The sequence below is a fragment of the Mustela nigripes genome, chromosome 14, assembly GCF_022355385.1.
Source record: "Mustela nigripes isolate SB6536 chromosome 14, MUSNIG.SB6536, whole genome shotgun sequence".
NCBI lineage: Eukaryota > Metazoa > Chordata > Mammalia > Carnivora > Mustelidae > Mustela > Mustela nigripes.
The window spans coordinates 116,709-133,529 of NC_081570.1; the positions used below are offsets into that span (position 1 = coordinate 116,709).

Sequence of the window (16,821 nt, forward strand, 5' to 3'; positions counted from 1 at the left end):
TGACCTTCAAGCTGCAACCAAGGGCCTTTAGCTAATCAGATGTCATCTGAGATGATGGTCTCAGGAGCTGTGACTGGCCAGGTGGAAAAGTGGGGAAAGGACTTAGCTTTGAACGAGAGCAGAGATGCCATTGTGTCTTGCTGAAAGGTGAAGGCGGTAGATTGGCATCTAGTAGAGGGCCGGACTGCGAGACTAGTACCTCTGTGTGGCACAAGTGGTAAGGACTGGGGACATTCTTGGAAAGGTTTTTCTGTGGTTGCACTTATTAGATAAGTCGGAGGGTTTAAAAATAAAATCTAGTATATTAAATGTCATAAAGGCTATTTTAAAGGTTTAAGGAAGTTTAAGGTAGTTAGTAAATGAAATAAAACATTAACCAAAGGTTCCTTTATACATGACTGTTATAATTTCGTAAATAGAATATTAATATTTGTGACAAGAACTTATATATTTTGTGGCCATATTATTAGCTGCATACAAGTTTGAAACTATTTTATTTTACCAGTGATCTCAACTTTTTATTGTTCCATGACTTTTTGTATCTCTGTAACATTTTACCTATAACATTTCTTCGCTGATAGAGTTGTTAATATGACCATATGAGTTTCATTTCAGTTAATAGTCATGTGGTGTGTTTCTGTCCATCCTTCTACTTTCAAATTTCTTATATCCTTGTATTTCAGATGATTCCTGTCTTCTGTAAGCCAGGTAAAAATAGATTATTTTTAACCAGCCTGACAATACTGGTCATGTAGTCCCCCTGGATATCAGACCTCTTGTCAAGGCTTCAAGTCCCCAGTTTGTGGTAATTTGTTATGACAGTCCCAGGAAACTGAGACAGGTTCGGTCAGTTTGCTTCCTTAATGTCTTTGTATTTAGCTCTTCCTGTCAAAAGCAGGAAGGCAACGGTGGCAGGGGATGAAATAGCTAAAAGATAATGAAGATTCTAGTACCATGTGACAGTACTAAGAAATCAGAACACATGAATACCTTGTTGAATAATGGCCATCTGGGGGAGATGGGGGGATTTTCACATTCTGTATTCCTTACTTCAATAAACATCTGTGGAAGGAACGAGTGGAGATATACACTTAAAATATAAAAAGAAGGAAATTTAAACCCCTCTGTTTTTTGTGTGTTCACAATTTTGGAGCGCTATGAAATCTTTCTGGGGGGTTGGATAGGTGAAATGGCCAAGATCTCTATTGAAAACATTTATTTTTCCATTCTTTAACTTTTTTATTTCAAAATTATTTACTTACTTTCTTTTTTATTTATTTTTAGCTAATATATGCCCGTTATGCGGGGCTGGATCCCAGGACCCTGGGATCACAACCTGAGTCGAAGGCAGACACTTAACGACTGAGCCCCCTGGGTGCCCCCAGCCCTTTTTATGGCTCAGTAATGTTCCATCGTGAGGGTGAACCCTGTTTTGTTGACGCATTCATCCGTTAATGGATTTGGTTTTTCCCACAGTTTCTACCTCTTATCTATTGTAAATTGTGCTGCTATGAATATTTGGGTACAAGTATTCGTTTGAAAACCTGTGTCCAGTTCTTTGGGGTCTGTACCTAGGACTGGAAATGCTGGGCCCCATGAGAACCCTGTTTAACTTCTTGAGGAGTGACTACACCGCTTTCCACAGTGGCTGAACCATTTACGTTCCCATCAGCAATGTACGAGGGCTCCAATTTCTGTACATCCTCAAAACCTGTCACGGCTCTTTTTGAATTGTTATCTTATTATGACATCATCCTAACACTATACTTACAGTCATGCTATAATAATGGTGTGACATGGTTTCTCATTGTGATCTTGATTTGCGTTTCCCTGATGACTAATGATGTTGAACATCTTTTCATGGGGTTCTGGCCATTTTTGTATTTTCTACAAAGAAATATCTATTCAAACATTTGCCCAATTTTTAAAAAAGATTGACTTATTTATTTGAGAGACAGAAAGAGAGAACAGGGGAGAGGGAGAAAGAAACCCAAGAAGACTCCAGGCTGAGCAAAGAGCCCAACATGGGGCTCGATCTCACAACCTGAGATCACAACCTGAGCTGACGAGAGTTGACTGCCTGACCGACCTCACCATCCAGGTGTCCCATTCCCCCAAGTTTAAATTGAATCGTTTATCTTTTTATGGTTGAGTTCTAAGAGTTCTTTTTATGGTACAGATGCTAGACCCTTATCTGACATGATTTGCAAGTATTTTCTTCCATTTTGAGAATAGTCTTTTCACTTTCTGGGTAGTGTGCATGAGTCCATTTTTATAGAAAGTAAGAGATACACCTCTTTCATGAAAAAGCAACAACAACAGATCTGAATAAATACCCTCCTAAACCACTGCTCGTTATCTCTGGGTAGTTTGGATTGTCACTATTTTGTTCTTTCTGAATTAACTGAGGCAATGTTTTCCAAGCTTACGAATTTTGCAAATCGGTAAATGGAAAGTGAAAGTTTCCAATCATTCGTGTTACCACGGCTTCCATGCCTCCTGTAAAGAATGGGAAGCACAGGACATTTAGGGGGTTTCTGGACATTTACGGTGCTGTCCGGAGGTCCGGGACAGGTCCTACCTTGTCATTCTGTTTTGTTTCAGCTGCTCACTGGGATGCACCTTGGGAAAAGGAAACTGAAACCGAAGCTAAATTCAGCCACTGGTGAGGCTCTCTCCCCGACACTCCCCCTGACGTGCACAGCTCAGGTTCATAAAAGGGTGGAGCAGGAGAGGAGCTGGAAGCTGAGAGGCTGCAAACTGGTCTGTGTCTGTGGAGCACCGGGTGCCAGAGCCCACGGCCATGGTGAGCGCTGTTTGATAGGTGGCGGCGGGTGGGCTCTGTGCCAGTCAGTTTTCCTGCCTCTGCTGGGGTCATCAGGGGTGGAGCTCCCACCTTGTGCCAGTCAAGTGGAGTTGCTCTGAGCTCCCCCAGGTCCCTAGGCATGAGGGGAGGGACAGGGTTCTTTCTGATATCGGGTTGGGGTCTGGGTCTTGGAAAGTTCTGCCTAGTGTTTAACCCTGAGATCCCTCGGCACTGGCAAAGAAGGCATCTTAGTGGGTTAAGGGAGGCGGAGTGATGGTCGTGGCGGGCTCACCCTTCTTCCGGAAACGCTCCCTGCTTGCCTCCAGGGCCTGGGGTTCCTTTCCTGGCGGGTGGAGAGGGGCGAGCAGCATCCCCAGCCTTGTCCTGTGGCCAGTCATCTGCACGTAGTGGCTCCAGGACCGATGCCGACTTCTAGGAGTCTGTGTGATTTCCACAGGCGGGGAACCTGAAGGTGAAGATGCTGGGGGGCGAGGAGTTCCTGGTCCCCCTGAGGGTCTCCATGCTGGTGTCGGAGCTGAAGCAGCAGATAGCCCAGAAAACTGGCGTGCCTGCATTCCAGCAGCGCCTGGCTACCCACCCCGCCGGCCAGGTGCTGGAGGACGGGGTCCCCCTCACCAGCCAGGGCCTGTGTCCTGGCAGTACGGTCCTGCTGGTGGTGCAGAGCTGTGACGAGCGCCTGAGCATCCTGGTGAGAAACGACAAGGGTCGCAGCACCGCCTACGAGGTCCGGCTGACGCAGACGGTGGCTGAGCTCAAGCAGCAGGTGTGCCGGCAGGAGCATGTGCAGGCTGACCTGTTCTGGCTGAGTTTCCAGGGGAAGCCCATGGAAGACCCACACCGGCTGGGGGACTATGGCCTCACACCCCAGTGCACTGTGTTCATGAATTTACGCCTGCGGGGGGGTGGGGGGTGTGCAGGGGGGAGTGGGCAGGACCAGGAGGGCAGCACTGAGGGCCCCGCACCTGAGTCCCTGGCCAAGTGCGAGTAATAAAAGTTGACGCAATATTAAATGGGTCCTTGCGTGTAGTCCTTCCCTCCCTTCTGCCTCCCTGCTTATGGGGCGGGGGTGGGACAGAAGAGGATGTGGGATAAGGAGACCCAGGATCACTGGGTGGTCACTAGGCTGGGGTTGCCAAGGGCAGGGACAAGTCTGGTGAGGTCAAATGGTGACCCACTCCCACCCACCCCTTGGATAAACTGAAGATGTCCGTGCCCACACCTTTGGGAAATTAGCTTCTAAAGAAAGAAAAGAGGCCCCTCTGCTGGAGCCCACCCCTGGCTCCAGATTGAGCCCGTCAGCCTCTGCACAGCAGCTTTCCATCCCCCACATCTGGGCCAACAGACAGTACAGGGAGGGGAAGGTGTGGTCAGGTTCCTGCTGGGACCAGCACCCTGGGGAAGGGGGGAGAGGGTGAGGCCCTAGGCCATGACTGGGTGGGCTGTGAGGCAGGCTCCTCCACACCAAGCAGGGCCTTGGGGCCTCTTGGCCCTCCAGGCCACATCCGCCTGCCCTGTCCTGTCTGCATGGGTCTAGGGAAGGTTGAACACTCGCATCACCATGGGGCAAGCTGCTGAATGGAGACTGTTCTCCAACAGACACCCTGGCCTTCGGGGCTTCACCTGGTAGAGAGGCCATGGCCAACAGGAGACGGGCCTCCAGGAATGAGGGGTTCCTCCAGTCCATGTGAAAGAGCTTGTCCTAGACGGGGCACCTAACTTGGCAAAGGCTACCCCAGTCTCCACCTGGAATGCTTCTCTCTATACCAATTCCCCAAGAGCTCCAGGGGAGCCGGACGGAGTCAGTCCCAGACACAGGCAAGATGGGGGTGGGGGGGACAGCAGGAGACACTGAACGTACACTTCTTTGGGCTCAAGTCCATGACTCTGGGGACATCCAGACTCAGCTTTCAGACTGTTCAGGGTAATTTGGCGGGAGACCCAGACGCCCCTTTCTGGTCTGTGGGGGTCTGTTTCTAGGTCTGGCTTATCTGGCTTATCTGTGACCAACAGTTGTGCGTACGCGTGTGGGAGCGGTGCTCCCCGCTTCCCGCTTCTTTGCCACACTACAAGCTAGCGAGTGCGAGCCTGCACCCTTGGAGCGGACGTGGGGTCCTCTCCGGAAGGGCCTCTGCTCGCTCTCACCCGCCGCTTCCGACAGCTGTGGCTGGCTTGGAGTGACGGGGTGTCCCGCAGACCCAGCCCTGGAGGGACAGCAGCGGTCCCCTCTCCCTCCCCCTCGATCTTCAGCGAAGCCAGGCTCTAAGCTGTGCCCTCCGGATCTCCGTTCACCCGGTGCCCAGACCCGCGGGCTGGAGGAGCGCCGGCCGGCGGGCCTGAGGAGGGGGCGTGGCCGGCCGCCGCGGACCCGACGGCGTCTCGGCTGGACGGCAGAGGGAGCCCTCGGCTCTGCGGCGAGGCCCGAGCTGACCCGGGAGCGCGCGGTGGGCGGGCCTGCGCTCCGTCCAGACCAATCACCGCGGCCCCCAGTCCACATTGGTCCCAGCCGGCCGGGGGCGCGGCCTGCTGGGGCCGCCTCCTCCCCCGAACGGGTTGGGGGTCCCGCGCCCGGGCGAGTTTCCGTCCCCAGTTTCCTAAAAGAGGCGGTGGTTCCCCGTCGTGTTCTTCCCGCCGGGGGAGGGGCGAGGGCCTGCACGGCCCGAGGGGCCGTGGGGGTCCCAGGGTCTGGCGGCCCCTTCCCGCGGCCAGGAAGCTCCCGCAGCTCCGGCCGCGGCACAGCCTGGAACCTCTTGGAAGTCCCGTCACGTCGCCTCCAGATTATGCATTAACCCGATTGCAGCCGCATTTCCTGGGCGGGGGAGAGACGTCCGCGCGGACGGGGGAGGGGGCGTCCGTGGGGGTGCGCCGCAGGAGGGCGAGCACCCGCCCCCCGGGCCCGCCCACCCCCCCCTGCCCCGTCCGCCCCTCCCGCCCGGCGAGTCCCACCACCCGCCTCGGCCCGACCCAGCCCGGCCCCTCCCTCCCACCAGCCCGGCCTCCGCCCGGCGCCGCTGTCCCGACGCTTTGTTCGCGGCCGGCGCGGGTCGCGGGGCGCCGGGCGGGCCGGGGACCGGCGCGGGCCGGGGAGCTGGGGTGGGGGGAGGTGGGGAGGCGGGGAGGGGGCGGGGCTGCCCCGGGTCCCGCCCACGCGCCGCCCGCGCTCCCACCGCCTCCCAGGAGCTGCGTCCTGTCCTGTCTAGTCCCGTTCCCGGCGCGGCCAGGCCCGCGCGCTTGCTCTGGCCGCCTTCCGCCGTCCTCGGCCCGCGCCATGCCCAGCCTGTGGCCGTCCGGCTGGGCCCCGCTGCAGCCGCTCCTGCTGCTCCTGGTGGTGGCCGCGCGCGCCCTGCCCAGCGCCGACGGGACGTGCCCGGAGCGCGCGCTGGAGCGGCGGGAGGAGGAGGCGAACGTGGTGCTCACCGGCACCGTGGAGGAGATTCTCAACGTGGACCCGGTGCAGCACACGTACTCGTGCAAGGTGGGCCCCCGCCGGGACCCTGAGACACCCCCCCCCCCAACAAATACTCCTCCTGGAAGCCTGGGCTGGGGGTCTCTTCCCCCGCCATCCCGGACCCCTGCCCCTGAGGCCTTCCCTTCGAGAAGCTGGCCGCCCCACTGAGACCCCCGCCCCAGGCCGTGGGAACGGGCATCAGACGCTCTGCAGCCGCCGCTCCCGCTCCCTTGGCGACCGCCGAGCCCCCGGGTGGGGCGCCGGGTCCCGGAAAACTCGCGAGTGCCTGCGGGAAAGTTCCTGCGGCACCTCTGCAGTCCCGCCTCGCGGCGCCCAGGCCTGGGAGACCCGGTCACGTCGGCCCCCCCCCCCCCCCCCCCCCCCCCCCCCCCTTATGGGGCCCCCGGCCCCCCCCCCCCCCCCGCCCGCCCCGGGAAACGGGCTACCACACCCCTCCCCATCAGTTAAAGAAAAGGAATGGGGAGGAGGGAACCGACGCCTTCCGCTTGCGGTGAAAGTGGGGATTTGACCTGTGGTCAGTGCTGTCACCCCTTCCCAGAGGGCAAGAGGGGGTGTTCAGGAGAGAGAGTGGGGTGCACAGCTAATCTTCCAACCCCGGGATCCTGGGGTGTGGCGCTGCAGTCTAGGTTTGGGGGACAGGAGCAGGAGCAGAGAAGTGGGTGGACCGTTGCTGAGCCTCAAATGTGGGGGGGTGCGGGGACAGGTGCCCCATCCTGCTCCTAGGAGAACCGGATCCCCCTGGCCAAAGAAGAGGGTCCTTGCCTCAGCTGGACTTGGAGCCCCCTGGACTAGGTTTGGTGGTTTTTTGTAGTTTTTTTTCCTCCGCAGAACGTTCCTAGGGAGGGCTCAAGGGGCCCGGCCTGTCCCGGCTCCGTCCCCTAAAACCACCCCCCTGAGCAGAAATCGGATCATTCCTTCTCCATGGAGATGGGGAGCGGCGGCAGCTTCTTTCAGATTGGCCTGTGCGAGCTACAGCTGGGATCCCCCGCCCAGCCCCCTCCCCTCCACCACTCCGGGGCACTTTGCCAAGTCCCTGCAGGATTTTCCCGACTTCCTCCCCGCTGCTCCTGGGTGTGGCTGGGGTGGGGGAGGCAATGAAAGCAGCCCAGCCCTCTCCTGGCCGGCTCTCTTCCTTCCAGAGTCTACTCTGTGTCTCAGGTTGGGAGGGATAAGGGTGGACAGGGCTCACCCCCAGCCGGGCCCCTGGAAGGAGGAGGGACCCCGACAGAAGCTGCGGTCCCAAGGCTCCCAGCAGGGCCCCGGCAGGTGGGCAGGCCACCATTGTCTTTGATCCCCCATTCCAGAAGTCTTGGCTTCCCAGAGCCCCTGAAGAAAGGAGTTTCTTCTCACAGAGAGTGTGTGGGCTCCTGTCCCCTGTGCGTATGTCCCCGAGGACATGCCAGCACAGCCTGCAGCTCCCGCAGCCCTTCTGCACCCCCGCCCCCCAGCTGTGGGTGTCTCAGGGCTTGGTTTTTCAGAGCAGGTACCCTCAGGGCCCCAGGAGTGAGAGTGTGCAGGGTGGAGCCACCCTGTGCTGCCCAAACTTGATCTTGTGGTTCCGAGTCGGCCTCGTCTGTGTTCACTGTAGGAGCCTGGCAGCAGGAGGGGTCTTTCACCTCCTGGGGTGTGTGTGGGGGGGGGGGGGTGTCTCAGCCCACCCACAGGGCTGCAAAGAGCCAAGCTGGCTCGGAGCCCATTGCCCTGAAACTGCAGGGTCCGTGTTAGGTGCCCCTGGCTGTCGGTGGGCGGAAGGGGAAAGTAGGGCCGTGGAAGCTGGACCCCCTTCCCGTACCCAGCCTGAGCCGAGACGGGCACTGTGGGAGGCGGCCGGGGTCAGTTAGACCTCGGGGGTGGGAGTGCTGCTTCCTGGGAGAGGGTGTGTGTTCCCAGGCTTCCTGTCCTTCTGGGTGACGCTCGCAGGCAGTGGCCTCCCTCGTGTTTGTCTGCTTCCTGTGAGGGGCTGACCCAGAGATCTCCGTCCATCTCTGCCCGGGGTTTGAGCCTACCCTGGACATCAGGCCTGAGCAGCTGAGGTGGGACGAGAAGAAAAAGCCCAGGTGGCCAGTCTGCTGCTCTTCCCTGGACCCTGCGGCCTCATGTCCCCAGTGGAAAGGGGACACTGACAGCTGCCCCCCCCTCCCGCCATGTCCACCACAGGTTCGAGTCTGGCGGTACTTGAAGGGCAAAGACATGGTGACCCAAGAGAGCCTGCTTGACGGTGGCAGCAAGGTGGTGATCGGTGGCTTTGGCGACCCCCTCATCTGTGACAACCAGGTGTCCACTGGGGACACCAGGATCTTCTTTGTGAACCCTGCACCCCCCTACCTGTGGCCAGCCCACAAAAATGAGCTGATGCTCAATTCCAGCCTCATGCGCATCACGCTGCGGAACCTGGAGGAAGTGGAGCACTGTGTGGAAGGTACGGGGCCTTGCCAGGGGCGGTGACTGAAGGGCAGGCTTGGAGGAGCTCCGTCACGCCCTGGGGGGCGCAGGAGAGTTGGCTGTAGGCCAGAGCACACAGTGTCTTATGGTCTGACCTCCTTCCTGTCCCCCGATCTCCCAGCTGAGTCCGGCCATCTCCATCTCTGACACTAGTAGGGATTCCCACGGACCAGCCCCCGCCCCACAGTGCCGCTGTCTGCTGTCTTGCAGCCAAGTAAGTCCCCGTCCTGCAAAGGGACAGGCTTCCTTCTCTTCTGCTTCCCCTCCCCCCAAGCTCAGCACCCTCTCCTGGAGGGTCCTTCTCTGAGGGAGAGGCGGGGACCAGGTGCATGAACACCCCCTGCTTGTGTTCCTGCAGAGAAGCCCAAACACCGGTCTGGATGGGTCCCGGATGTGAGCAGACCCCTCAGAGTGGGGCATAGGGGTCGGAGCAGGGGCCGCCCGGCGGTGTGTTCCAGGAGGCCTGTCATTTCTGGAAAGAGGGAGTTTTGTGGCGTGGATACGTCTAGGGGGTTTGAGCGGATGTGGAATCCCCGGAGTCGTCTGCTGTCCACCGAGCGCGCGTCTGCTCTGAGTGGTCCGAGCCCTCCTCCCCCGGCCCAGCCTCAGTGAGGGGAGCTGGAGTCCTGAGACCCGGCTTCCAGGCCCCACCCCCCTTTGCCCCAGGAGAGTCCCAGCTGGGGGCTGAGACCCTTTGCTGGGGAATGTGGCAGGAGAATGTAGGAACTGCCCCTCGCCCCCGCATCCTGTCTGTCCCCTCTTGGCTGCCTGGGAAGGGTTGCACGGGAGGGGGGCGGTGGGGCCGGTGGAAAGAACATTTCCTCCTCGGGCCAGTGGGAAGGGTCTATGACTTCCTTTCCCTGGAAGGCAACTCTGTCCCTCCTGTTGGTTCTTTGGGAGCAGGGAGGTCCCACCTTCTGTCTAGCTTAGGGTGTGGTGTTGGCTTGGTTTTTGTGGGATCCTGGGGTGGTCTGAGAGGGACTGTGCAGGAGTCGGGGCAGCACCTGAAATGGCGAGGCCTGTGGCATTCTGCCCAGCCTTGTCATCTGCTTCTGGGGCTGCTCTGGCGCCCGGAGCCTTACCGTCGCACAGAGAAGCCAGCAGGTCCCTTCCCTACAGTGGCTCAGATGAGGGGTCCCAGACCAGCCCTCACACAGAGCCAGGGCTTGAGACCCTGGTCCTGCTCTGGACAGGTCCAGGGGAAGGTAGCCTGGCGATGGCGATCCCTGTGGGAGGCTGGTGCCAAGCTTTGGGGATGTGTCGGGGGCTGTGTGAGGAGAAGCTGGAGAACAGGGGTCAGGGTACAGAGAGTGTCCTCTCCTTGTGAGATAGAGTGAGTGATCAACTCTACAGCTGGGCGCGTCCAGCCTGAGGGTCCGTGACCAGTCACTGTGGCCTTCTGTGGGGTCAGAGGGCCACCCTGGACAGAACAAGGTTTGGCATCTTGCCAAAGCCTGTTGGACCCACGCCAGCCCCTGGCTCTCGATCTGCCAGGCTGGGCGTGGGGACAGCTAGAAAGGAGGGTGCCCAGGGAGAGCCCCCCAGCCAGGACTGGCTGAGGCCCGACCTGCTCGGTGCCCTGGGCAGCCGGCGCTCAGGCATTAGGCTAGGACCTGACTCCAGCGCAGGGACGCCGGTGCTGGACACGCGTACAGTCATGGCATGAGCTCCCAGGACGGGTGGAGACGTCGGCTCTCCTGGGGTGGGCCTGGGGGTGAGGACAGTCTTGGGGAGAGGACATGCAGAGAAGGGCTAACACCAGGACTGGCTTGGGGCCTTTGCCGGGGGGCCAGTGGCGGGGAGGAGCTCAGTCTCCACTGTGAGGTGGCCAGAGATTTTGAGGTGGGTGACACAGACCTCTGCTTTAAGAGCAGACCAGGTGCCATGGGGAGGGGGCTGGATTCTAGGACAGGGCTGATGTCCCCAGAAGCCCAGGCTGAAGGAGGGCGCCTCCCTGAGGCACGAGGTCCCTGGAGCCAGGCTCTGGCTTGGGGAAGGAACCATTCTGTGCCCCCTTCCCAGGCCGGGTGGGGTGAGAGGAAGCCCCTCTCCCGTTCTGCGGGAGGGAAGGACTCAGACCCCAGCCCAGGACTCCGTCCGTGGCTCTCAGTGAGCCAAGGCCTCACCCTCATGAGGGGTTCAGATGGACAGGACTTGGGCTACGCTGACTCTTCCGCATCTGACTCCGACCGCATTCTGTTCCCAGGGTCTCCATAGTTGTCCCAGCCCCATGGGGCCCAGAGGGAAGCCGGGCAACCCCTCCTCTCTGCAAGTCACCCTGAGACCACAAGGCCCCACTGCGAGCAGGAGGTCCTTGTCCACGGCACACTTCCCTCCCCAGGCCCCCCCATTCCTAAAGGCCCAGAGTGGCCAAGGCAGGGGGCATGTCTTCCCAGGCCTACCTCCTGGGGTGCACCCTGGGTCTGCTCCCTTCTCATCCCTGCCTGGCGAGGTCCTGAAGGGACGCCTGCCACTGGGCAGCACACACAGCGCCTCCCCTCCAGGCCCGCAGGGTCTTCCTGGCTCTGCAGGTCCTGCCCCTTCCCCAGCCTCAGCCCCCAGGAAGGCTCCGCCCCCATCCTCAAGTCCTCCTCCTCCTCCTCCCGCTGGGGAACCACATTCCTGGCATAACCGAGACAGGTATGTGTCCCTCCCTCTTGGCCACCTTTGGGTGAGGGAGGTCTGACGCCCTGGCTGCGCCCGCCAGGAGACCCCCCACCCCTGCCTTGTCAGGGAAGTAGGCAGGCCCCTTCCAGTGCCAGCTGCCCACGCACTGAGCGCCTGCCCGGGCTGGCAGCTAGGCCAGCATTTCCTCCAGCCTCAGCCACCTTGCTCTGGTCTGGACACTGCCCCCAGCCTCCTACCAGCCTCCCCACCCCGCCCCAGGAGGACTAGTCCTAGGGCTTCTCCTGCAGCCCCCAGAAAGGATGGGAGCCTGGCTGAGGGCCTGGAGCCCTTCACTCCCCACTGGGAGCCAGAAACAGAGAAAGGAAGTGTTGTCTGCCCTCAGCTGGGGCCTGGCACAGGGACGGGGTCAGACTGAGTCTGGCACGGGCCCAGCCCAGCCCTGCCCAGCCCCGGAGGGGGTCCTGGCAGGCCTGATTCGAGGGAGTCCCCTCCCTTCCTCCCGGCCAGGCCAGCTGTCTAGGACCTGAAGGAGGGCCGTGCGGTGGATCGGGATGGGGAGCCCGGAGGTCCCGGGCTGCCTGACTCGGAGCCCCCGTGTGGGCGACAGACACCCCTAGGCAGGACCAGCTGCCCACCATGCGGGGCAGGGAGATGTGCAGGAAGGTACCTGGGCTCTTTGCTCTGTTTTCTGGCATTTCGCTTCCGTACCCCCCCAATTCCTGCCCTACTGCCCTACTCCCCCCACATTCCTGCCTGCTGAAGTGGGAGGCCGCTTCTCCCTGGTCCCTCTCCTGCCCTCTTCCAGTCTGTGGGTTCTCACCCCACCCCTTTGCAGACCCCGCCCAGTGTCCTCCTGGGCCCCTCCGCCAGGCAGGTCAGCCAGGAGGGCTGAGGGGAGGCAGGCCCAGACGGGAGGCAGCCTGCCCTGCTCTCTCCTTGCCTTCACTGGGGGAAGGAGTCTGCCCAGGGGGGGCGTGACCCCCCAGTGTGCTGGCCTGTCCCCACCTGGGGCGTCCTTGGCTGGAAGTCAGGTGCTTCCTGGGCACCTGCTGGCTTCGGCTTTGATTTTGGTGCCTTTGCTGGGGCAGCCCCAGGGGTGGGCTTGGCTGGCTGAAAGCAAAGGGCTTGCTCTCTCCTCACTTCCCTGGGGAAGGGGCCAAGCCAGTAGAAACAGCTCTTGGCTTTTTCCAGACCCCACCCGCCCCCTCATCCCAAGCCCCTGCAGACTGGAAATGGAAAAAAAATGTTGTTTTGGAACCGTCCTCCCTCTGTCTTCACTGACCACCCCGAGCTGTGCCGAGATGTGCCGAGCTGTGCCGAGCTGTGCCGCTGAGCCGAGCTGTGGGGGGCAGGACACATCCTGGTGGGGCTGGCTCCGCCCTGGCCACCCCTCTGTGGGGGCTGCGCCCCGCTGCACAGATGAGGAAATGAGAGATCACCTGCTCAGTTAGCTGTCCCCACCCCGCCAGCCCTCACAGGCTGGGGGCCAGGAGGGCAGAGGAAGGCATGGGCTGCCCTGGGGAAGTTAGTGGAACAGGGGCCCCGGCCTCAGGGCCAAGGGTCCGGCACAGCCTCCTCCAGCGCAGTGGCCGGGTGGCCACGTTGCATCCTTCCTGAAGGGTTAATGCCCCAGCCCCATGAGAATCAGAGCCCACTGCCCAGCACCCCAGGAGGGTGGAGAACAGGCCTCCTTCCCACCCCCACCCTTTGCCTCTGCCTGGGGGACCCAGGGCAGTCACCCCCTGTCTCCCCCTCACCCAGCAGTTTCCTCCTGGGGGTAGGGTAGAGAAGGGACCCCCTTTTCTGCTGTGCTCTCCTGGCCCTAGCACTCCCCTTGCCCCTGGGACAGGGGCGTCAAGGCTCCCCACTCTGGCCACTGAGGCCTGGTGGGGGCTGGGCTGGGGGCTCTAGGTGCAGTCCCCACGGTAGCCCACATAGTGCTCTACACCCCAGAGTCCCAGGAAGTGCCCACTGGAAAGAGAGGCAGCACCCCAGTGACAGCTACGCTAATGATAGTGACCTGTGAGCCAGGTCGGCGATGGAGGGTCATGTGCCCCCTTCGGTTCTGTACTGGGGCCTGGGGGGGTCATGTTCAAGCCCTAGGCTGTGTTCAGAGTCTGGAGGGGGGTGACCTAGGCCTCTGGGGGAGCATCCAGTAGGCAGAGAAGCTTCCCTCCAAGGGGCCTCTCTCCCCGCAGAGCGGATCCAGAGAACTTCCTCTGAGGAAGACCCCCCGCCAGGGTCTGCTTCCCGCTGGACCTGGGAAGGGGAAGATGGCCTCTCCCCTCCCCTGCCCCTCCCTGTCCCCCTCCACCGTCCCCCATGGAGTGGAGGCTCAGGAGAGGGGAGCTTTCTGTCCTCCCAAGCAGCCAGCTGCTTCCAGCTACAGGGCCGGCACATGTGTGTGCGCACGTGTCTGTGTACATGTGTGCAGGGGTGCCTTAACCTCAGATGTCCTCCTCTGCACAGGAGGATCGTGGTCAGAGCCCAGCTGGTGGCCTGTGGTTTCTGCCGGCCTTGTGTCCCTGGGCTTGGCCTGGGGCGGGAGCCGCCCAGGGGGCTCTCACATCGGGCTCCTGGCCTCGGCTTGCTGTGGGCTCTCCTGTTCCTGCCCGCTGCCCACCCTGAGCCTGGCAGAGGGCTGGGCACCTCCTCCTGCCGGCTCTGCTGCTGGGAGTGACCACGGCGGTTTCCCAACCCTGAGACGAAAGTGCTGTGCTGACAGGACGGAGTCCCTGGGGCTGCTCCGGTGTAGGATCTCAGCCTGCGCCTGTGGCACCCTGAGTCCGGCGCAGGGCTCCGGGGTGGCATTACAGTCAGGGAGTAGGCGGGCTAGGCCGAGCGCTGGGTCTGTGCAGGCCGAAGGTGGATCTGAGGCGTCCCTGCTCCTCACAAGTCACCGCACGGCGGCTTTGGGAGAAGCGGGTGGCGCCCTGTGGCTGCGGGAGCAGCTGTGCGTCTGTCCGAGGACGTGAGGGTCCAGTGCACCTCTGGGGACACAGGAGCACAGACCCCTGCCCCCGCCGACTCCTCTTCTGGGGCGGGAGGCCATGGGGCCAGGTCCTGGTGTCGCTCATCTGGCGGCTCCTGCCTCAGCCACATCCACCCGCTCCCACCCAGCTCAGGGTCCATCCGGAAAACGGGCTCACTGGAAGGGGCTGCTGCTGTCCCCTGTGCATAGGCCCGCTCCGGCCGAATGTACTTCTCGGCTTCTCCCGGAAGCCACGTGTGTGCTCTGTGCCGACGGGTGTAGGCAAAGGCGGAGGGGTGTTCTGGGCAGACCGACAGACAGACAGCTGGAGGTCTAGTGGCTGCAGGGAGCCCCAGGTGTCCAGAGCCTGGGCGCGCGGTGGGGGAGACTGATCTGGAAAACCAGAGGCGACGGCGGAGGCCTGCTGGCTGGGCGAGCAGGCTGGCCCTCACCCGTGGTGCCTGTGCCTACCCACCGAGGGCAGCACCCTCCGTGCCCTGCTCTCCCGCTGCGGGACGCTCTGCCCTCAGACACCTGCCTGTCTTCTGTCCGCACCTCCCCCCTCGGGCGTCTCTGTGTCTCTGCCCCTTTGTCTCTCTGCCTCTCCGAGCCCCAGCAGGTGTCTGCCAGGCCTCACCCTCATGGCCCGTTCAGACCTCAGTGCGGGTGGCTGCGTCCCTCCTGGCCTCCATGGGGTGCCCGGCTCAGCGCAGCCAGGCCTCCTGGTTCTCCAGGCCCTGCCCACACCTCGGTGCCTCCTGGCTCCCCAAGCTCTCTATTCCTCCTGGAGACAGTCGGAATGGAGAAGCAGGCGGACAGGGGGTGTCCCCAGAAGAGGGCGGAGGGTGTGGACACACATCCGCCCCACTCCATTCCTTCTTTTGCTGTGGGCAACGACTGGCCGCTGTTCCCGTGGCGCCCCCTGGTGGCGACCGCCTGTGTCCTGGCCGGGGTCTGGGCCCTGATGTGGCTCCCGGGCCTCAGGAGCTGTGCTCCCGGCTCCTGACCGTCTTGCTCCTTGGCCCCGCTGGCACCACCTGGCAGGCCCCTGGGACTCCGCCGCTGTGTCCATCTGGAAGTTTTCCCCACGCATCTGTGCAACCCCTTCTCCTTATCACCCTGGTCTCTGCCCCCAGGTGACCACCCCCCCCCCCCCCGAGGGCAGACCATCCCTCTGACTCAGCGCCCACCTAGCCTGCACAACACAGGAGCTCAGACAGGCTAGGGAGACAGGGCTGGAGGGACCCTGGCCCCAAGGACTTAGGGACAAGTGTAGAGGCCTGTGGTCAGGCCGCTGGTATCCAAGCATGTGGACTTGCCGAGCCGCTCCTCAGAGCTGCCACAGAATCCCACCACCCTGCCGCGTGGACTCACGGGCAGGAGGGTGGGCCTTGCCTGCTGTCCAGAGGGGTGGGCCCTCAGCCATCAGAGTCAAACACGGCGACCTGCCGGCCTCACCTGAGCTGAGAACAAGAGGCTTGGGCCTGACAGGGCCTCCTTCCCAGTGGCTGGCCCTGGGCCAGCAGCAATATCCCACTATGAAGTGCCCATTGTCCACCGAGGCCCAGAGGGAATGGAATGCAGCTTGAGGGCAGACACCAGGAGACGGGGGGACCAGAGGTGAGGGGCTGCTCTGTCTGACCAGGGCAGCCAGGCCCCTGTGACCCTGGACAAGCTGGGTCGCCTACACCTGAGCGACCCATGGCAGCCACGTTTTCTGTCCTTGTGACGCACACCTCGAGGTCCCCAGGGAATGTGGGACAGACAGACGGGGTGGCTCCGGCCAGGGGAGGCCCAGCATTAGAGGTGTGTGTGGGCATGTGCCCTGGGACCCTGCCGAGGGGAAGGTGGGGCCACTCCACCCTGCCCTTTCCTGGGTAGCTGGGCCCAGGTCCCTCCAGAGTGAGGAAGGGGTCCTCTGCATGAGAAACGGGCCATCAGGTTTCTGGTGGACTGGACCACCAGCCACCACAAGCAGAAGACTGGACCGTCTTACCCCACCCCCCAGCTTCCTTCTCATGTCCAAAGAAGTACCTGGAGAGCCTTCATGTGTGCACATGCATGTGCTTGGGGGCAAACCCGACGTGTGTCGTGTGGGCGAGGGACAAGGCTCCTGTTCCCTGAAGGCGAGAGCGTGTGTGTGAGCTGCCCGGGGTGCATTCACGCCAGTGAGTGAGGAAGGAGTGCGTAACACCCAGTGCCGACTCAAACCTGGGTGTCCCCATTGTAACCTCTGCGCCGTGCGTGTGCTGTCCCACATGGCTGAGGGGGAGCCCAGAGACCAGAGGGGCTCGTTTCTGGCCCGGAATATCCTCTGTTCCTTCCAAGGGTATGTGCTGGCGTAGGCTGGTCAGAGCTGAATGATTTTGAGTCTGAAGATCCTAAAATAGCTCTTGGTAGCTGTGTTCCCCTCCCCCTGCTGGGTCTGGGGCCTCAATGGCCCTTTGTCTCTCTGAAGGCGTGGAGTGTGGAGCCCCTGTTGGGGGC

The 16,821-nt window shown here is 61.3% G+C and overlaps 2 protein-coding genes across 9 annotated transcripts in view; both read left to right on the forward strand.

The window, feature by feature from the left end:
* Positions 1 to 2,696: 2,696 nt before the first annotated feature.
* Positions 2,697 to 3,830, forward strand: ISG15 (ISG15 ubiquitin like modifier). The gene is made up of 2 exons (XM_059376849.1): positions 2,697 to 2,806; positions 3,264 to 3,830. Exons 1-2 carry the CDS (start codon positions 2,804 to 2,806, stop codon positions 3,813 to 3,815), a joined length of 555 nt encoding a protein of 184 aa, XP_059232832.1. The 5' UTR covers positions 2,697 to 2,803; the 3' UTR covers positions 3,816 to 3,830.
* A 2,119-nt stretch (positions 3,831 to 5,949) lies between these two features.
* Positions 5,950 to 16,821, forward strand: part of AGRN (agrin) — a 33,045-nt gene continuing 22,173 nt past the window's right edge. For 4 of the 8 annotated variants that reach the window (XM_059375874.1, XM_059375876.1, XM_059375878.1 and 1 more), the window contains exons 1-2: positions 5,950 to 6,299; positions 8,451 to 8,712. In XM_059375874.1, the coding sequence (XP_059231857.1) occupies positions 6,093 to 6,299; positions 8,451 to 8,712 (469 nt within the window). In that variant the 5' untranslated portion in view covers positions 5,950 to 6,092. The remainder of the gene's footprint in view (positions 6,300 to 8,450; positions 8,713 to 16,821) is intronic. The other 4 variants (XM_059375880.1, XM_059375877.1, XM_059375881.1 and 1 more) reach the window with 2 other exon arrangements.